At 39.8% G+C, this 21,905-nt stretch overlaps 1 protein-coding gene across 3 annotated transcripts in view; it reads left to right on the top strand.

Moving 5' to 3' along the window:
- Positions 1–21,905, top strand: part of WDR19 (WD repeat domain 19) — a 98,928-nt gene that overhangs the window by 40,245 nt on the left and 36,778 nt on the right. For all 3 annotated transcript variants that reach the window (XM_004764012.3, XM_045076595.1, XM_013062210.2), the window contains 7 exons: positions 4,890–5,039; positions 10,320–10,467; positions 10,597–10,801; positions 12,173–12,332; positions 12,532–12,642; positions 15,604–15,713; positions 19,427–19,484. In XM_004764012.3, the coding sequence (XP_004764069.1) occupies positions 4,890–5,039; positions 10,320–10,467; positions 10,597–10,801; positions 12,173–12,332; positions 12,532–12,642; positions 15,604–15,713; positions 19,427–19,484 (942 nt within the window). The remainder of the gene's footprint in view (positions 1–4,889; positions 5,040–10,319; positions 10,468–10,596; positions 10,802–12,172; positions 12,333–12,531; positions 12,643–15,603; positions 15,714–19,426; positions 19,485–21,905) is intronic.

The raw sequence follows: 21,905 nt of genomic DNA on the forward strand, positions 1-21,905 counted from the left end.
TTCCCCCTCCACCAGCATCTTTTTATGGGCTTGTTTGGCCTCAGTATATCTTTGGTGAAGTGTCTGTTCAAATTTCTTTGACCATTTCTTAATTGGGTTGTTTTCTTATTATTGATTTTTGAGGGTTCTTTATATATTCTGGATTCAAGTCTGTAATTTATCAGATATATGCTTTCTAAGTATTTTCTCACAGTGCATCAGTTGCCTTTTCATTCTCTTAACAGTGTTGCTGATAGAGAAAAAATTTTTTTATTTTGATGAATTCCAACGTACCAATTTATTTTTTTACAGATTGTGTTTTGGTGTCATATCTAAGTAACCTTTGCCTATCCCAAGGTCCCAGAGTTTTTCTCCGGTGTTTTTCTCTATAAGTTTTGCAGTTTTATGTTTTGTACTTAGGTCTATGATCCATTTTGAGTTAATTTTTATTTATGCTGTGAGGTATGGATCAAAGTTCATTTTTTTGTTTAAAGATATTCCAGTTGTCCCAGCACTATCTGTTGAAAAGATTGTCCTTCCTCCACTAAATCTCCTTTGTACTTTTGTCAGAAATCAAATTGTCCATGAGTGTTTGGGTCTTTTTCTGGAATTCCTCATTCCATTAATCCATGCGTCTGTGTTATACTAAAACAGTATAGTTTTAGTTCACTAAAACTGTTCTAGTTACTCTAGCTTTATAATAAGTCTTGAAATCAGGTCACATTAGCCCTCCAACTTTGAGTTTCTTTTTCCAAGTTGTCTTGGCTGTTCTCAGTACTTTGCATTCCCATTTGAATTTATGATAAGCTTATCAATTTTTACAAAAGGGCTCCTGGGAATTTTAATGGGATCATGTTGAATTTACGGATCAATTGCCACCTTAGCAAAATCTGCTCACCAATGAACGAGGTATATATCTCCATTCATTTAGATTTTAATTTCTCTTAGTGTTTTTTGTATTTTCAGTGTCCCAGCATCCCTTCGGTCAGATTTATACCTTAAGTAGTTCATATTTTTGTATTTTATCATTTTTCACATTTTTAACGCATAGTACTACTTTTTAAATGTTAACATCTGATTATTCATTTGTGGCATTTAGAAATGCAACAGATTTGGGGGTATTAATCCTGTATAGTGCAGCCTAACTGAATTCACTGAGTAGTTAATAGTAATTTTTTGTAGATTCATTGGATTTTCTATTTAGATGATCATGTCATCTCTGAATGTAGCTTTATTTCTTCCTTTCAATATGGATGCCATTTATTTATTTATTTATTTACTTACTTACTTATTAGATTTTATTTGAGAGAGAGACAGAACACTAGCAGGGGGACGGGCGGACCAGAGGGAGTAGACTTCCCTCTGAGTGGGAAGACTGACACAGGGCTGGATCCCAGGACCCCGAGATCATGACCTGAACCAGAGGCGGACACTTAACCCACTGAGCCACCCAGGTGCCCCATGGATGCCTTTTATTCTATTACATTGTTGAATAGGAATGGAGAAAGTGGCTTTCTATGTCTTATTCTTGACCATTAAATATGATTTTAGCTGTGGATCTTTTGTAGTTGCCTGTTATCAGGTTGTATGCATACTACAAAACCTAAAACAACCATTAAAATGATAGAGTTGTAGCTAATAAGTCAACAAATTAGATAAAATCAAATAATAGAAGATACACAATCATATTAAACCCCTTTAAGCTCTGGTTCCTCTTTTCTACTTTTTTGCATACCCGATAATTTTACTTTTTGGGATGCAGGATATTTTTGTATTCCTAAATATATTCTTTTTTTACACCCAAACTTGGGGAGGTGGAGAGGGAGAGAATCTCCAGCAGGCTCCCTGCTGAGCACAGAGCCCCATGCGGGGCTCAGTCTCAGGACCCATGAGTTCATGACCTGAGCCAAAATCAAGAGTCAAACGCCTAATCGACTGAGTCACTCAGGTGCTAAAAATACTCTTGAGCTTTGCTCTGGGATGCAGTTAATTGACTTAGAAACAGTTTGACCCTTTTGAGTCTGGTTTTATGATTTCTTAGACAGATGTGAAACACTGCTCAGTCTCTAGCTGATTATTCCCACTTCTGATCTTTCTGAGTTCTCTACCCAGTGCCCTGTGATTTCTTCTAGTCTGATCATTGGAAGTATTTACTATTCCCAGTCCTGTTCCCTCTAATCCCTTTGGATGGTTCTTTCCCTGGCCTAGTGGCTTTCTCACTTGCCTGCAGGGATCAGTACCTGCTAAGGACTCACAGCAGACCCCCTGCAGCTCTCCAGGCTTCTCTCTCTTGTACTCTGCCCTGCAAACCACGGCCACCTGTTCTCCCCAGACTTTCTGCTGCATCTCCTCAGCTCGAGGAGCCATGCTCTGCCTGCATCCTCCTCCCTTTGCCATGTCTTGAAAACTCTCAAAGCAAAAGCTGGCGGGCTCGCAGGGTTCACCTGATGTATTTCCAAAATCTTGGGCAGAACTCATTGTTCTTTGTTGCCTCATTCCAGGATCTTGAAAACTGCTTTTTCATGATTTTTGTCTACTGTTTTTGGTTGTTTGGGGTAGGGAAATTAAGTCCTGGCTGTTACCCTATCTTAGCCTGAATAAGAAGCCCAAGATGTTATGTGTTTTTATTTTAATTTAACTTTTTTTTTTTTAAGATCATTATAGAGTCACAGGCAGTTGTAAGAAACAATACAAAGTGATCCCACGTAAGAAACAAAACAGAGAGATCCAGTATGCTCTTTTCCTAGTTTCCCTCAATGGTAACATTATATTATTACATATCATAGTGAGGATATTAACATTGACAGTCAAGATACAGAATGGTTCTTTAACCACAAGGATGCCTTCATGTTGCTATTTTATAGACACACTCACTTGCCTACTGCCCTCACCCCAATCTTAATCCCTGCTAACAAAGTTATAGTTAAAAAAGCGTTACAACAGGGGTTGAACTGTAGGAGTCTACTAGTATGTGGATTTTTTCCAATAAATGCAGGACCTGTCCACTTATGTATTTTTTTCTCAATAAATATGGTACTGTAAATATATTTTTTCTTATGGTTCTTATAATATTTTCTCTAACTTTATTGGAAGAATACAGTATATAATACATTTAACACACAAAGTATGTGTTAATCAACTATGTTATCAGTAAATCTTCCAGTCAGTAGTAGGCTATTAGTAATTTAGTTTGGGGGAGTCAAAGTTATACATGCATTTTCAGCTGTCGGGATGAGAGTGGTCAGTGGTCAACCTTAATCTCTGTGTTGTTCAAGGATCAACTGTAATCTCCATTTCTATAATCTGACATTTCAGTAGTGTTACATAAGTAGAATCATACACTGTGTAACCTTTGGGGATTGCTTCTTTTCACTCACATACTTCTCTGGAGATGTATTTGAGTCATTGTGTGCAACAATAATTTGTTCATTTTTATTGCTGAATAGTATTCTACGGTATGGATATACCAGTTTGTTTAAGCGTTCACCAATTGAAGGGCATCTGGATAGGTTCTCATTTTTGACTGTTGCCCGTGAAGCTTCTATAAACATTCATAGACAGGTTTTTGTGTGAACAAATTTTTACTTCTCTGTAATAAGTACCCAGAAGTAAATGTGAAGTTACGACTTCATCACATCCACTATGAGGCTGTAATCAAAAAAGTCAGACAATAACAAGTGTTGAGGGGGTTGGAGAGGAATCAGAACTCTTTTTTTTTTTTTTAAGATTTTATTTATTTATTTGACAGACAGAGATCACAAGTAGGCAGAGAGGCAGGCAGAGAGAGAGAGAGAGAGAGAGAGGGAAGCAGGCTCCCTGCAGAGCAGAGAGCCCGATGCGGGGCTCGATCCCAGGACCTCGAGATCAAGACCTGAGCCGAAGGCAGCGGCTTAACCCACTGAGCCACCCAGGCGCCCCAGGAATCAGAACTCTTATATGCTGCTGGTGGGAATGTAAAATGGTGCAGCTGCTCGGCAGAACACTCTGGTAATTCTGTAAGAGATTAAACATAGGGGTACCTGGGGGACTCAGTTGGTTGAGCATCTGACTCTATTTCGGCTCAGGTCATGATCTCAGGGTTATGTTTTCCAGCCCTACTTCAGGCTCTGTGCTCAGTGGGGAGTCTGCTTGAGATTCTCTCTCTTCCTCTCCCTCTGTCCCTCCCCCTTCTCTCAAATAATAAATAAATAAATAAATCTATACAAAAATAGATAAATAAATAGACATAGCTACCTTATGACCCAGGAATTTCATTCCTAGGTTATACCCAAGATATGGGTTTATATTAAAACTGTGTATTCATTGGGGAGAATTAACATGATTATTATGGTGAGTCTTCTAATCCATGAACACTGTATACCCTCCATTTATTTAGATCTTCTTTGATTCTTTCATCAGGGTTGTATAGTTTTCAGCATCCAAATCCTGTGCAAGTTTTCTTAAATTTATACCTAAATATTTCATCTTTTTTGAGTGATTATAAATGGTAATATATTTCTAAATTTTGATATGTATAGTTCATTGCTAAATATAGAAATACAGTTGATTGCATGAGGTGGTTTTGTTTATTTCAGTCTTCTAATTGGTCTTAATTAACAGCAAGAATATTTAAAAATAACGTGATTTGAAAGTTATTCTTAAACAGTGAAGATATTTCTTATAAATGGAAACTCTGAAAATCAATTATACTTCAATAGCACTAAGAATATTAGAACTAACTGTTGAATCACATGTACATTCTCACTTACTCTCTTGGATCTGTACATTTACATATAGTAAATACTAGTTTTAGACTCTTCCTGCATGAAAAATATGGTACATTTTCTCTTAAAATTGGAAGTGTGTTTAAGTGCTTAAAGTATTTTCTTGCAAACTTTTTATTCCTATTACTGGATTTTTTTTTTCTTTAGACTGGTGTTATTCAGTATTTCTACATCGAAGATTGGCAATTTGTTAATGATTATCGACATCCTGTTGGTGTGAAAAAGATTTTTCCTGACCCAAATGGAACCAGATTAATTTTCATTGATGAAAAAAGTGATGGATTTGTCTACTGTCCAGTAAGTCTGGAAGATTTTTTAAGCATTCATTTTTTTAATATATAAAGAAAAGTATTTTAATATGTATTATATATAAAAATCATTGTTCCATAACTAGTTGAAGGATTAGAGTACTTTGTTAAATCATGTTTGTGATCCATTTTTATAACTATTTACATCAAGAAAACTTTTTCCATTATTCTGCAGTTTTTCATAGTGTCAGTCTCAGAAAGATTCTTTAAATGGAAAAATAGTTATATTCTGTACACTTTACCTTTATTTACTGAACAATATTACAGTATATCTTGATGTACGTGACTTTTCTCTCCAGATATGCAATAAGCTTCAGAGGTAGGGACTCCTTTCTGCCCATCTCACTTGATTTTCCTCTTGCCTTATTGATCCTGAACAGAAAGAAAAGATATTTTTGTATATGATAGATTAAAAACAGGTAGACCCTTTTTAGAATCAGTTACTCTTATTTTTATACACCCCTTACTTTTTTTTAAAAATACCTTAGAAAAAGGAGATAGGTTTACTGTATTTATAGGTTTACTGTATTTACTGTACTTGGGTTTTTCATTTACTTACTTTTGATGTCCAGTTAATGATTTAGTGTGTTCTTGGTCACAGTTCACATAGCCTACAGCTGCTCTTGGAGGCATTTTTTTTTTTTAAAGATTTTATTTAATTATTATAGAGAGAGCACAGGTAGGGTGGGGAGGGGCAGAGGGAAGGCAGATTCCCCGCTGAGCCAGGAGCCAGATGCAGGCTTGATCCCAGAACCCTGAGATCATGACCCGAGACAGAGGTCATGATCTTTCTTTCCTTCCTTCCTTCCTTTTCTCTCTTCCTTTCCTTCCTTCCTGTCTCTCCTTTTCTTCCTTCAACTCTTTTCTTTTTTTCCTCTTTTTATCTTTGATAAATCTTTGTTACATTTGATAAATGGAACAAGTTTCCCCACAGGAGCTCTTGGATTATTGAAGCAAAATTCCCAATGGGCCAATTCTTAATTCAACCCATTCCTCTCCCAGTCACAGAACAAATGAGGACAAATGCCATGAATAGCAAGATAACCCCTGAGTTCTCTCTGCTTGATCAGGAAATCCCTCTTGGACGAACCCCCTTTCTGTAATAGGGTCCTTGTCCAAGCTGCCTGCACCTGGGCTCACCACAGACGGAAGCTGCGGCCAAGGGTACCTAGAAGGTAGGCGGGAAAGCAGGGATCTGGCCGGAGTTAAGTGAGAACTGGGGTCTGACCTCTACAGAAAGGGTGAAGAGTTAGAGCAGTCTGAACGAGTTAATGCACTTTTCTTCCACCTGTGACAGTTCTCCTTTCCTTGATGATTTCTGTTAAAGAGGCTACGTGACCTTCCTCATGGCATGGCTGTGAGGTTTCAGTGAGTTGTTCTCCAAACCCTTGGTTGGGCACATGGTAATTACTTAGCAGGTGTTAGCTAAAGCCCCCCCTCTTTATTGCTTTACCACCCTTAAACCCCTCAGGTTCCAGAATTATCTCACTCACTGCCCATTCCCATTCCTGTTTCCAACTCTAACCTGCCGATCCGTTACATGTTAAGAAAAAAAGTGCCGGTGAAACAGAATCCTCCCAAATCCGCCAGGACTGTGCTGAGAGTACAGGCGCTCCCTAACCCCACCTGTGGCCCGGGTTTGCTTTTATCTAAAGCAAGATCTCACTGCCAGGTTAGAATTTTAGGTGGTTGGGCACAATATCCCAGGGAGTGAATTCCTCCTGTAAGTTACACCAGTCTTTCTACAGTTAAGGTGAGCTTGGCAGGGAAGGGGAAGGCGGGCTTCTGCTGCAGTCTTCCCCCCACCTCCCCGCCTAGGGTAGGGCACGGGAGGTGGCCTTGGCCTCCAGCCCAGTGTGCCATGCGTTGGATTTGATTTGATGACTCGCCCTGTCATAGCACGTTACTACTGCAGTTCACTCTTCTACTCTGCTTCAGTGAATCCGAGAGAAACACTGCTCCTGTGGTGTACTTACAGGAAAATATATCACATTCAGGGGCGCCTGGGTGGCTCAGTCCGTTAAGCGTCTGCTTGGGCTCAGCTGGTGATCCCAGGTCCTGGGATCGAGCCCCACGCCAGGCTCCCTGCTCAGTGGGGAGCCTGCTTCTCTCTACCCCTTTGCCCCTACCCCCTGCCCCCAGCTCGTGCTCTCTCTCTCTCAAACAAATAAATAAAATCTTTAAAATAAATTAAAAAAATATGTAATTATTTAGATGACCAGTACTGCTCTTTAAAATTCCTACATTTACTTGCAGGTTTCCTTCATACGTATATTTATTCAACCAAGTATTCCGCACTGTGTGTGTGGTAAGGAAGCGACTGACATTATACAGTAGAATCGGGAGGGTGACTTTTTCCTTACAAACACCCTAATATAACAGCCTTGTACCCTGTCACTCTCTATAAGCCCATTAAGGATGACGAGATATATTACAGAAAGTTCGTAAATAGTTAGGGTGTGGTGGTTAAGTGCATGGAGTCTGAAGACAAACAGACCTCGATTTCAGATGAATAATAACAACTAGTATTTTTGTGCTGAGTACGCCTTACATATATCAGGTGTCTTTTACTCCTTATGGCAGCCTCAGAGATAAGTATATATATATATTTTTTCCTTTTCTTTTTTAAGTAAACTTTAGGCCCAAGCTAGGGCTCAAATTCATAACCCTGAGATCAACAGTCGCATGTCCTACTGACTGAGCCGACCAATGGGCTCCCCCAAGAAATACTCATAATATTGGTCATTTTACAGGTGAAGAAAGTAAGGTTTGAAAAGATAAATCTTTGTTACATTTGATAAATGAAACAGTTTCCCCACAGGAGCTCTTGGATTATTGAAGCAAAATTCTCAATGGGCCAATTCTTAATTCAACCCATTCCTCTCCCAGTCACAGAACAAATGAGGACAAATGCCATGAATAGCAAGATAACCCCTGAGTTCTCTCTGCTTGGTCAGGAAATCCCTCTTGGACAAATCCCCTTTCTGTAACAGGGTCTTTGTCCGAGCTGCCCAAGCTCCATGCCTGGGCTCACTTGGGCTTGCCATTTTCTGACTGTGTGACCTGGGACACACAGTCCCAGGTCACACAGTCAGAAAATGGCATCTGTGGTCTGAGCCCGGGGTGACTTCCTCCAGAGTCCTCGCTTTGATCGGAATCCCAGTTTCACCATTGATAAAATGGGTGCAGTTCTTCTTTTTTCTTTAAAAAAAATATTTTTTATTTATTTATTTGACAGACAGAGATCACAAGTAGGCAGAGAGGCAGGCAGAGAGAGAGAGGGAAGCAGGCTCCCCGCTGAGCAGAGAGCCCAGTGTGGGGCTCGATCCCAGGACCCTGAGATCATGTCCTGAGCTGAAGGCAGAGGCTTAACCTACTGAGCCACCCAGGTACCCCAAAAATGGGTGCAGATCTACCTACTCTGTAGCTTGTTACGTAAAAATGAAATGGGACCAGGTGCACAAGGCGTTTAGTATGTGCCTGCCATGTAATACGCACTGAAGAAATGGTTACCTTGGGGCTCCTGGGTGGCTCAGTCGTTAAGCATCTGCCTTCGGCTCAGGTCATGATCCCAGGGTTTTGGGATCAAGCCCGAATCAGGCTCCCTGCTCTGTGGGAAGCCTGCTTCTCCCTCTACCCACTGCTCATGCTCTCTCTTGGTCACTCTCTCTTTTTCTGTCAAATAAATAAAATAAAATAAAAGGTTACCTTTAAAAAAAATTCTACCCCCAGTCTGGTGGCACTGTGCACCATCTGCATAAACCTAGGATCAGTGTCAAGCAGTGGTTGGAAGCATAAGCATAAGTCTAAGCATAGGCTGGGGCGCAGTCTGCGTACTGCAACCAAGTCCTGCTTTTCAGCTTACTAGCTGTGTGACTCTGGGCAAATTTCCTGTGCCTGAGCTGCTTTCTCCGCAACATGGGCATAAGGATGCCTACCCTGGGGGCACCTGGTTGGCTCAGTCAGTTAAGTGTTTGACTTCATCTCCGGTCATGATCTCGGGGTCCTGGGTTCGAGCCCCACATTGGGCTCACTGCTCAGCAGGGGGCCTGCTTCTCCCTCTCCCTCTTCCCCTCCCCCTGCTTGTGCCCTCTTCCTCTCTTGTGCTCTGCTATCTCTCTCTCAAATAAATAAATAAAACCTTAAAAAAAAAAGAATGCCTATCTTGTACAGTATAAGGTTAGAATTCAATCAGGTTGTATATAAATAAGTAATTAGCACAATGCCTGATAAGTAGCACTATTAGAAACATAATTAGAACTACATATAATTTTAAATTTTCTGCTAACCACATTTTTTTTTACAAGAAGATAAAAAGAAATAGGTGAAATTGATGTTAATGTGTTCAACCCAATATTAATACTTCGGTATGTAATCGATATAAAATATGACTGAAATGTTTTACTCCCTTTTTCGTACTAGCTCCCTGAGATCTAGTGGGTCATCTAAACTTCCGTCTCAGTCGGCCTAGACACATTTCAGCTTTTAGAGAGCACCGGACTATGAGCTAGTGGCTACTCTGTTGCACAGCTCAGTTCTAGAGTATTAGCTAGTCTGTGTTCTTACATTTCCTTCTTATTTTGCAAGCAAGATGCAAGTTAAGGGAGGGAGGAGGGGGTATGGCTCAGCTGCACATTCAGAGAGGATACAAGCCTGTGTGTGGAGGTCGGTGGAATATGTACATTGATTTTTTTTAATAGCTTATATCACTAACAGTACATTTTATATTTATTGGCGTGTGTTCTAGAGAAGGCTTTGAAATAAAACAGACCCAGTGGAGTTTATTTGCTTTCCAGATATGTATGAATTAATTAGTTTCTTCTCTAGCTGGACCATTTCTATGCCAGGTATTGAAAATTTTCTCAACACAAGTGTGTTCATAGTTTAAACTTCTGTTGTGTTCAGCAGCTTTGATCTTTTTTTGTTTGTTTTATTAAGTTGAAGCTTTTGTGTCCAGACTTGCCATTTTTCCTGAAAATGCACCGTTTTTTTAATTTAAATTTTAAATTTTTTTTAATTAATTTAATTTTTTGTACCAAGTTTTAGATAAAAGTCTTGATTTGCCATACAAACCCCGGGGTTTTTTTCAAGCCAGATCTAGTAAAGGAATAGGAAAAGGAACTTTCCTTCCCGCTCTGGCTGGAGTGTTGCTGGGGTGAACGAGGTGGGAAAGCTGCGGGCCGCCAAGGCAGCAAACACGCCCCTAACCAGGCCAGCGATGACAGTTACAGTACAGACTTGGGGCAGATCTGTAAATCCTGTTTCGTAGGTTAATGATGCTACCTATGAGATTCCAGACTTTTCACCAACCATTAAAGGTGTTCTTTGGGAAAACTGGCCGATGGATAAAGGCGTATTTATTGCCTATGATGACGATAAGGTGTACACTTACGTCTTCCACAAGGACACGATACAAGGTACGTAATCATTTTTCTTGTGCAGTTGTTGGTAAATAAATTTCCGTGACAGTGAAGTTAAAGCATTCCTTTCTGATTTATGGGCTAAAGATCCTCTTTTAACATTAAGGTGTCTGTTTTCAAATCTAGGGTCCAAGGTCATCTTGGCCGGAGGCACCAAAGTGCCCTTCTCTCACAGACCTTTGCTGTTGTTTAACGGAGAGCTGACCTGCCAGACGCAGAGCGGGAAAATAAACAACATCTACCTAAGCACCCACAAGTTCCTTGACAGTTTAAAAGACGTGGGGCCGAGCGAGCTGCGGCAAATGCTGTCGCAGACTTTAATGCTCAAAAGGTAGGGACTCCAGAGGCTTCTCCCCTTCTCCTGAGTGTCAAGTTTGCTTTTGTGCTTTTTAAAGGTCAAATCCTATTAAAGTAGCGGGAGATGACAGTATTTCCATCATTTACAGGATTATTGGGAGGCTTAGATAAGAAAACCAGGTAGGGGGGCGGAGACTGTGTGTAAATTCTAAAGGAAGTGCAACTGTCCTAAGCCCTTCAGAAAAAAAGAGGTTCCTCATCACCCAAATAGCACACTTACAGTGAAATGAATGATTAATAATTATATAATTAATAATTAATAAGCCTCATGATTTCAACAGTATCCTAATGTTGACATAAGAAGTTTGGGTTCTCCTTGCTGGGGAAATGACCTGTTAATAGCCGCTGTGAGCTTTCCATTGTGGTTTCCATCGTGGTCTTACATGTTGCTGTTCCTTAGGGTCCCATGAGCCCCCTCTTCTCTTCTCTAATGATTCTTCTTGAGTGCATCTCCCCTACTAACACGGCTCCAATAGCATTCATAAGAGGCGGACTGTAGAACATGCATCTTCCACTTACGCGGTATGTACCGCTAGCCACCAGCTGTGTTTGGGAGTCCGTGAGCCCCTCACACTCGCTCTGTTTAAAACAGCTCATCTTCCCCAGCCTCCGCTTTCCAACCCAGTCCTAATCCCACATGCACATGTCCCAACACACACACCGACACCAACGCACACCCACACCCCAGACCTTTTCCTCCCCACTGCCCCGTACTCCCCACCACTAACACGGGCCCTCACTCTGAAAAATTCATACTCTAAGCACTCCCTGACCCACCCTCTCGACTGATAGCCTCATGACAATCTCATCTAGTCACCACCCTTGAAATACCAGTCAGGGGGCACCTGGGGGACTCAGTCAGTTAAGCATCTGCCTTCAGCTCAGGTCATGATTCCAGGGTCCTAGGATCGAGTCCTGCATCAGAGCCCGCTTCTCCCTCTCTCTCTGCCTGCTGCTACCCCTGCTTGCGAGTGTTCTCTCTCTTTGCCTCTCTCTCTAGTAAATAAATAAATAAATAAATATTGAAGTTTAAAATTTTTAAATGTTTAAAAAACATTAAAAAAATATATTTAAAGAACATTTTTGTAAAATGGATTTTATTTATTTGAAAGAGGTAGATAGTGAGAGAGAGCCCAAGCCAGGGGGGAAGAAGGAGAAGAAGGCGTCCAAGAAAAAAGATTGAAGAAAAGTTTATATAGTTTTTCGTAACTTGGAAATGAGGATGACAGATGAAGAAGTGTTTTTGCAAAATTTAAGACCCAACATGATAATACATATAACCTGAAAATTGCCAACCAGGGGGCAAATAGAGCTCCCTGATGAATCCAGTATGTTGAAATGCTAGGTTTTCTGATGCTTGGGAAATGTGCAAGCTTCTGAATGATCACACTGCCTGGAATGAGCTGGCCAGAGCCTGTCTCCATCACATGGAAGTGGAGTTTGCCATCCGCGTCTATCGGACAATCAGAAACGTGGGCATGGTGATGTCCTTGGAACAGATAAAGGTAAGCAGCATCTCCTGAGACTCACTGCATTCGGATTTAAATGGCATGTATTCAGTCATGTTAAGTTTCCGCAATTAGTCTTACCTAACTCATCAGCAAGTTAATTGGTAGAACCTTAACCACTTCCTACTAAGCAAAGGCTTAAAAAAAAAAATGAAACACTTCTATTTCTTCTCATTAAAACTGCTTTTATTTGTAGGGAATAGAAGACTATAATCTTCTGGCGGGACATCTTGCCATGTTTACTAGTGATTTCAACCTGGCTCAGGACCTGTACCTTGCATCCAGCTGTCCTATTGCTGCGCTGGAGGTATGGCAGCAGATAAAGCTGGGAAGAACGTAGTTAGAATTGTTCAGCACCGGAAGCCTTATGCCTTCCCCCTCCTGAAATTTAGACTTTTCAGCTTTAAGACCCCTGAGTATTCATTAATTAAAAAAATACTTTCATTCTGTGTTCTGTGGAACCGCAAAAGGCATGTAATTGTAATGTTACCAAATAATTTCAAGTCTCAGTTGTGTCCGAAGGGAACAGATTATGTAATTTACAAAAATGCATGCACCATGCATTTACAAAAATGCACTGGTACCGTTTATCAAGAGCCCACATGTGACGGGCACTTTCCTAAGCACTTGATATATTTTTAACTCAGTTAACCTTCACAGCAATCCCAGGAGAGAGTTATTGTCTCTATTGCCAAATGGGGACACTGAGGTGCATGTATCTTTTACTTGGCGTATGAGATTCTGTTGTGCACTGAGAGGTTTACCAAGGAGCTTACTTTCCCAGAGCTGAGCATTGCAGGGGAAGGACTAGAACAGACGGAAGAACCCAGATCAGTGCAAGGGCCAAGTGACTATATAGAATAGCAGTTAAGGACAGGGACTTTAGGGGTTCAGATCCCAGCTCTGTATCAACCTGGACAAGTTATTTAATCTTTCTATCTCCTGGTCCCATTTCTTTAAAGTAAGGGGGAAAATATCTGGTCTATAGGATTGTTATAAAGATTTTAAAATGAGGCTAAATCCTTTGGGGCACGGCGTGATCAATAGTAAAGACCCTGGGATGCCTGGGTGGCTCAATCAGTTAAGTGTCTGCCTTCAGCTTGGGTCATGATCCCAGGGTCCTGGGATCGAGTCCCACATGAGGCTTCTTATTCAGTGGCGACCCTGCTTCTTCCTCTGCCCCCACCCTACTGGCTCATGCTGTCTCTCTCTCTCTCTGACAAATAAATAAATAAAATCTTTTTAAAAATAGTTAAGATGCAAAGTGATAACTATTGTCATTAACGTTATCCTACCTCAAATCAGCACTGGCTCAATTACACAGAGGAGGTGTTTTAAAAAATACTTGCTATTGGTTTTACAACTTCATTTTTTTCAAATTACTCGACAGCAAATTTCCATTTTTAAATTTTAAGTGAACTGGCGTGCCTGGGTGGCTCAGTAGGTTAAGCCTCTGCCTTGGCTCAGGTCATGATCTCAGGGTCCTAGGATCAAGCCCTGCATCTGGCTCTCTACCTGCCTCTCTGCCTACTTGTGATCTCTCTCTCTCTCTATCAAATAAATTAAAAAAAAAAAAACACCTTTAAATTTTAAGTGAACTGAATTAATTTTGTTCTAACAAAAAATTTAAATAATTTTATATTATTTGCAACAATTGACGACACCCTGAGAAATTTTCAGAACTTGGGCTGGTACACAGGCCAAGTAGGAATATGGTTGTGATATGAAAGGGAAAATGTCACCTTAATTCCTCTGCATTTAGCTGTGAGCACTTGCTGTTTGTTACCAGATTTGTAAAGGATTTGAGGTGATGGGTGGAGAGGGGTGGGGAGGGGTGCCTGTACCTGTCATTCTTTTAACCTCAGTGTGAAAGTTGAGGAGTTAGCCAGGTAAAGAGGTCAGAGGCACGGCCCTGCCGCTTAGCTCTGTATATCAAACTTTGTTTATAAAACTGGCCTCTCTTTGCCTCTGTTTCTGGATCTCTAAAATGGGTACAAGAAAAAGTTTGCAAAAGGCCCAGTTAGGAAAATTGAACAAGCTAATATCCTCGAATAGTACCTGGCAAAGAATAGCACTTGGAAAAATGTTAGCTATTATTAATTCTTTACAAAGTGTGACTAAAGTGAGGAATGAACTCCAAAAGATTCTTTAAGAATTAGTTTATGTTTGGAATTATGTCCCAGATGCAGATAAAAGACCACAAGAGCCCGGAAGAAACACATGTTCACATTTTATCTTTATGTTTGCTATTAGTCACGTAGTTTCATAAATAACATCAATTCCTATAGTTAAGTATTTCTCATTTTTTTTTAATTCTCTCCCTCTAATAAGAAAAATTAACCTTAATTGATAGAATTGATTTTAATTCAATTTAATTTTTTCATACGGGTAAAAATTAAATCCAAAAGAATAATATTTTGTTGGGGGGGGGTTGAGTTTTGGAGGACCACAAACCATTGTAATAGTAAGATGGTTTTGGGCACCTGGGTGGCTCAGGGGGTTAAGCCTTTGCCTTCAGCTCAGGTCATGATCCCAGAGTCCTGCTCCCCTCCCCACCCCTGCCTGCCTCTCTGCCTCCTTGTGATCTCTGTCAAATAAATAAAATCTTTAAAAAAGAAAAAAAATACTAAGATGGTTTTGCTCTCCAAGAACCTGTTTTACCCCTGTGGGAGCTCTATCACTCCCAAAGAGAATGTATGTTTGAGTACTATGTCATCCTTGCCAGGGTCAAGTTCCACTTTTTTTTTTTTTTTTAAGATTTTATTTATTTATCAGAGAGAGAGAGGGAGAGCAAGCACAGGCAGACAGAATGGCAGGCAGAGGCAGAAGCAGGCTCCGTGCTGAGCAAGGAGCCCAATGTGGGACTCGATCCCAGGACGCTGGGATCATGACCTGAGCCGAAGGCAGCTGCTTAACCAACTGAGCCACCCAGGCGTCCCTCCACTTTTTTTTTTTTTAAGATTTTATTTATTTATTTGAGAGAGAGAGAGAGAGAGAGACCGTGAGAGAGAACATGAGCGAGAAGGTCAGAGGGAGAAGCAGGCTCCCCGTGGAGCTGGGAGCCTGATGCGGGATTCGATCCCAGGACTCCGGGATCATGACCTGAGCTGAAGGCAGTCACCCAGCCAACAGAGCCACCCAGGCGCCCCTCAAGTTCCACTTTTTAAACAAAAAGCTCTTCTAATCACTTCTGGTAAAACTGGCACTGTATGGTGACAATGCAAAGTAATTTGTTCATTTGAAACTAAGGTCTCTGTCTTCCCGATAGATGAGAAGGGATTTACAGCACTGGGACAGTGCGCTACAACTGGCAAAGCGCTTAGCCCCGGACCAGATACCGTTTATATCAAAAGAATATGCTATTCAGCTTGAATTCACGTAAGTCCTTCTCTTTATGTTTTTTGGTCAGTCACTAACTGCTGAATATCCCCAATTCCAAACTGCCCTCTATTGACTGAATAATTTCTTGTTAGGGATAAAAATCTGTATTATCTGTACTTCCAAAAAAATTGTCTTTTCTCACTAGCAAAGGCTTGTCCAGGACTTTATCCACTGTCATTTTCAGCATCAAAATTGAAGCCTGAGTGTAAGCCTTTTCCTACACCAAGAATCTAGCTGCTGTTTGGAATCACACTTGGCCAGCAACAGTTATGCATAGTATCGGGGGGCGGACTGCTTTTCACAGCCTGTGTTCATGATCTTGACTTCTTTGAACACTTTGCAGCTCTCTAGTGTAATTTCAAGTCATAGTGAAAAAAACCACAGAATTTGGTGTACATCTTCTGTTTGCTTAAAATTATAGTTTTTCTCTCTCTAAGTTGAATTGCATCTGTATAAAGGTTGGGTTGAAAGTCAAGCCAGAAGCTTTTCACAGGTGGTCATTCAATGCTTGAGTAATAATCCTTTGTACTACATGAGTTGGCTTCACAGATCTCTCCTACCTTGGGAAACAGTCAGTTCCAAGAGCATTAGAGTTTTCTGATGCTCTTTGTTGCTCGACAGCCTTAATTGTCGGTAGTCTTAATTACAGAATTAGATTTTTTATTTCATTGCTGTGATGGTAGAAGCATTCAGAATCCAGTGTTAAGCTCACAGGCAGCCATGCTTAGTGCTACCAAGGCAAATACCTGGAGAAACAATTCAAGTGAATAATTTTCTTGCAAATTCAGTTCACACAGATATGTACAATAACGACTGTATCACACCTCTGGACAGTTTCTTTTGACACTGATTATACATTGCCATTTCAAAAATAGTGAAATGTGGAAAAGCATTGGTCTTTGAATAAAGGAAAAATGGTTCTAATGGTTTTTTAAAAATATTTTTATATAGTTCCACTTTATTTTCAGCAGACTTTGGATTCACTGAGAATATGCTCATGCAAACTATAGCTGGAGAAATCATGCTTTCAAAAAGTGGTCTTTCATGTCTAACCGTTCTCCCTTATTTGAAATTTTATATCTTGCAAATAAAAACTTTTTAGAGACTTCATTTCTTGTGTAACCAACCTCAATTTAAGTTTGTCACATATTTGCCCCTTAAAAAGGAACTCTGGAAGGGCGCCTGGCTGGCTCAGTTGGTAGTGCCTGTGACTCTTGATCTCAAGGTTGTAAGTTCAAGTCCCATGTTGGGTGTAGATTATTTTAAAATAAAATCTATTTAAAAAAAGAAAAAGTAACTTCATATATTAAAAAGGACAAATTGGGTGGCTCAGTGGGTTAAGCCTCTGCCTTCGAGGCTTAGGTCATGATCTCAGGGTCCTGGCATCAAGCCCTGCAGTGAGCTCTCTGCTCAGCAGGGAGCCCGTTTCCTGCCTCTCTCTGCCTGCCTCTCTGCCTACTTATGATCCCCCTCTCTCTCTCTCAAATAAATAAATAAATAGAAATCTTAAAAAAAAAAAAAAAAAAAAGGACAAATTGCAGTCTTAGTGCATAACCTAAAGGCCACGGCCTCCCAGTGCCTTGGCATTCCATCTCCATCCTGACAGTGACAGGGTCTTAGAGCACAAAACCTCTGTGCTGAAGGGAAAAGGGTCATTTCACTGGGAGATGACTCACCATATCCTCCCAGAACACAGACACCCTAGTAAACCCTTGGACCATGGAGAAGACATTTATTTTCTCCCTTTGGGGGGAAATCAAAGCTTTTGTAGCAAACTCTCAAACTCTTGGCATATTATAATCTGGTGAGCTGAGGCCAGTTGAAAGCCAGTGCTTTGTTGTTGATATTTCTTAAAATTTCTAGCGCTTTCTTGCCACCAATTCCCCAAACTTTAACTTCTATTTAGACTCTGATCTAGACACACACCCAGTCCCCAGTGATCAAGCATTTCCTTTGTAATCATAGTAACTAAGTAGGTTAGCGGGTGAGGAAACTGAGTGAGGCTTAGGGAGGTTGGATAACTTGCCTCAGCTGATAAAAGATGGAGCTTGCTTGGAGCTTAGTGCCATTTTCAGAGGAAGATGGATCTCCAGTTGGGCCTCAGCCACAAATCACAGGATTCATTCTGTCCCAGATAGTCAAAGCAAGGTAATAAATAGGTTTTGTGGCTATGCATACTTGTGTTAGCATTAGTTATGGGAGTATTATTATTATTTATATTATGTATAATACTTTTTATCTCAGTAAGAACCAGGGCCCTCAATACTGTAATCCTAAGTGTGTTCCTTCGTGTCTACCCTGATCCCTTCAATACATGTTCTTCTTACAAATATTGGGCCTTAGAAAATACATTCATTTTCATGGTCACATGATTATCATTTAGTGCCTAAAAAGAGATCATCAAAAGTGGCCTATTCAGAAGACACAAACAAACATTTCTCCAAGGAAGACATATGGACGGCCAAGAGATCTGTGGAAAAGCACTCAGCATCAGGGAAATGCAAATCAAAACCACAATCAGGTATCATCTCACACCTGTCAGAATGGCTAAAATCGAAAACACAAGAAACAGATATTGGTGAGGATGTGAGAAAAAGGAACCCTCGTGCACTGCTGGTGGAAATGCAAACTGGAGCAGCCACTGTGGAAAACAGCATGGAGATTCCTCAGAAAATTAAAAACAGAATTATCATATGACCCAGTAATCACACTACTGGGTATTTACTCCAAAAAAACCCGAAAACTCTCATTCAAAAAGACGTATTGTTGAATGCAATCCTACATTTACTGCAGTGTTATTTACAAGAGCCTACATGGGGAAGCAACCTGAGTGTCCACCGGCAGATGAGGGGGTCAGACGGTGTGGTGTATACACACAAATGTGGTGTTTGCTTGGCCGTAAAAAAGAGTGCAGTCTTGTTCTCCACACCGGTGGATCTACAGGGTAAAACGCTAAGTGAAATTAAGTCAGAGAAAAACAAATACTGTGTGATTTTACTCATATGTGGAATTTAAGAAACAAAATAAATGAAGAAAAACCAAAAACCCATACTCCTAAAAATAGAGAACAAACTGGTGGTTGCCAGAGGGGAGATGGCTTGGGGGTGAAGCAGGTGGAGGGGATGAACAGTACACTTACCATGATGAGCCCTGAGGCGCATTCGTTGAATCATTGTACACCTGAAACTAACAACACTGTGTGTTAATTATACTTAAATTTTAAAAAATAATTTTTTAAACACAAAGGATTCCCCCCCTGAAGTGTCCCATCACATAGCCCCCCAAAATGCCTGACATACTACAAGGTAAGTACCTTACAGTCTCACATAATCCAGATTTATTATTTTTTGAGAGAGACAGTGCATGCGCATACACACGCAAGTCAATGGGGGTAGGGAGCCCAGGGAGGTGGGAGAGAGAATCTTAAGCAGTTTCCTTGGTCAGCATGGAGCTCAGTCTCATGACCCAAGAGACCATGACCTGAGCCAAAATCAAGAGTCAGATGCTCAACTGACTGAACCACCCCCAGGTGCCCCTATAATCATTTTTAAAATGAACTGCACTTGAAAAAAAAAAAAAGCTTGTATGTTGTGTATCACATCTTTTTTGTGAGCTCAGGCAACCCAGTGACAAAGATTATCTTTTAAATCTTGTCTTTGTAAATATGATACATATTTATGTATTGAAATTCACTCTGATTTTTCTTTCAGGGGTGATTATGTAAATGCTTTGGCTCATTATGAGAAAGGAATAACTGGTGATCAGAAGGTAACCTTGAATCAAGATATGTGTAATTATCTTCAGGTTTGTTAGTTTCATTTAAAAAGGCATTGTCTGAATTGCTTCTTATTCAGTATCTGGTAGGTGAGCTCTTTTTCAGTTTATTAGCAACCTTGCAAATGATATAGTTAAATCATTTAAAAACACTTAAAAACTAAAGGTGAAAATATTTTTATCAGTCTGAAAAAGATATATTTTCCTTTGTATATTAACTGTGAGCTTCTTGTTAATGCTGGGAGTTAAAATTTTTATGCCTTCCTACGTATAGGCTGACTATGATTTTCACGAAGCTTTTCCTTTCACTCTCTTAAAACCTTTCACTAACCACTGAGAAGTTAACTCCCAGGCCATAAAGTCCGTTCTGCCCCTTCATCTGTCACGCTGGATCTTTTATGATGATCCTGGAAAGCATGGACTTTACCCACTATTCCAGCCCATTCTCCCCCTAGAATTTTAGCTCAAGAAGCCAAATTTTGCAATAAAAGTTGATGTTTTTACGTGATGTCTTGTAAAGAGTGAAAATCTTATTTGATGTTTTTACATGATGTCTTGTTAAGAGTGAAAATTTTATTTGATGTTTTTACGTGATGTCTTGTAAAGAGTGAAAATCTTATCTCCTGTCTTTTATCTAGAATTTTTATTACAGAAGTCATACAATTTCATTACGGTCAATTTAAAAACTGTGACAGTGTGACATGAGAAGTCACCTTTTCATTCTCCCCTCTATCACATGACTCAGTGGTAACCACTGGTCACAGTTTTATATATTTCCACACAAAAATCTCTTGTTAGCATGCAGATATGTATGAAATATGGGTTTTTACTAAATACGAAATCATTCATTTCCATTCATTTAGCAAAGATGAACTGAAATTCGTTCTATGAAAAGCAGCATTCAGTTTTCTTCATGGTCTTTCAAGTCAATACATACAAATCGATTTTAATCTTTTAAGAGTTTCTCATGTCCTGTTGTTTATTTTTTTTTTTTAACGATTTTATTTATTTGTTTGACAGAGATCACAAGTAGGCAGAGAGGCAGGCAGAGAGAGGAGGAAGCAGGCTCCCTGCTGAGCAGAGAGCCCAATGCGGGGCTCGATCCCAGGACGTGGGATGGTGACTTGAGCAGAAAGCAGAGCCTTTAACCCACTGAGCCATCTAGGCTCCCCCTCATGTCCTGTTGTTTAGATGTGACACAGTTTTTTCATCTATTCCCTTATTGAATTATAATTGTTTTTGCTTTTTTTTTTTTTACTATGAAAATACTGCAATGAATGTTCTACCTAATATACTTGTATCTCTAAGTACCTAAGATAGTATTTCTGAAGGATATATTCTTATAGGTGGGATTTCTAGGTCATAGAATGTATGCTTTTAATTTCTCACAATGTCAGGTTGCTCTCCAAAAGAATTTATAGCGACTTATACAGTTATAGGCCTGTCTGTATGAAGGTGTCGATCCCACCTCCCCCATTTCTAACAATATCTAATGTTACCGTGTTATCTCCTCTACTAATTTCATAAGCCAAAAAAAGGTATTTTATGTGTATTTGATTATTAGTGGAGCTGAGCATGTTTTATTTCTTGGTCAATTACATGTTTTTTTTATGAATTGCCTGATCATATCCTTTGCCCATGTAACTCGGGTTTTTGATATTTTCTTTAGCTACATATATTTTAGGTGTGTTTTTATTTTAATCCATGTTATTGAATACAGTAACTGCTAGCCACACATGGCTATTTAAACTCATGAAAACTAAATAAAATTTAAAATTCAGTTCCTCTGTCACACTGGCCATATTTCAGCTACTCAAGAGCCGCTCGTGACTGTTAGCTACCATGTAGGACCAGGCAGATATAGAACATTTCCATCACCACAGAGTGTTCTAGACCTGGTGCTTCACATAAAATGCAATCTGACATTATAATTCACTAGTATACATTGATTACTTGAAAATTTCTGTAGTTATCTTTAATGAATTAAACAATTTTATATAAAGTTTTTAATGTTTAATCATGTCTAATGGAGAAATCTTCAATTCCATAAATGGTTTTTTTCCTTAATTTTGCTCATGGCATTTATGTTGTGTATCAGATATATTACTTCTTACATAAAATTTTATACCAAGAAGACATACAAAGATATACAAGGCATTATGACATTGGGTAGTAAAAATTTGTTCTTAAGCATCAACGATCTAGGCTGCTTCTTCTTTTTTTTTTTTTTAGGTTTATTTAAATTCAAGTTAGTTAACATACAGTGTATTATTAGTTTCAGGGGAAGAATTTAGTAAATCATCAGTTGCATTTAACACCTGGTATTCGTCCCATCAAGCGCCCTCCTTCATGCCCATGACCCAGTTACCCCGTCTTCCCACCCACCTCCCCCCTGCAACCCTCAGTTTGTTCTTT

Source organism: Mustela putorius, unplaced genomic scaffold (genome assembly GCF_011764305.1).
Source record: "Mustela putorius furo isolate JIRA1106 unplaced genomic scaffold, ASM1176430v1.1 tig00000083_pilon_pilon_pilon, whole genome shotgun sequence".
Lineage (NCBI taxonomy): Eukaryota > Metazoa > Chordata > Mammalia > Carnivora > Mustelidae > Mustela > Mustela putorius.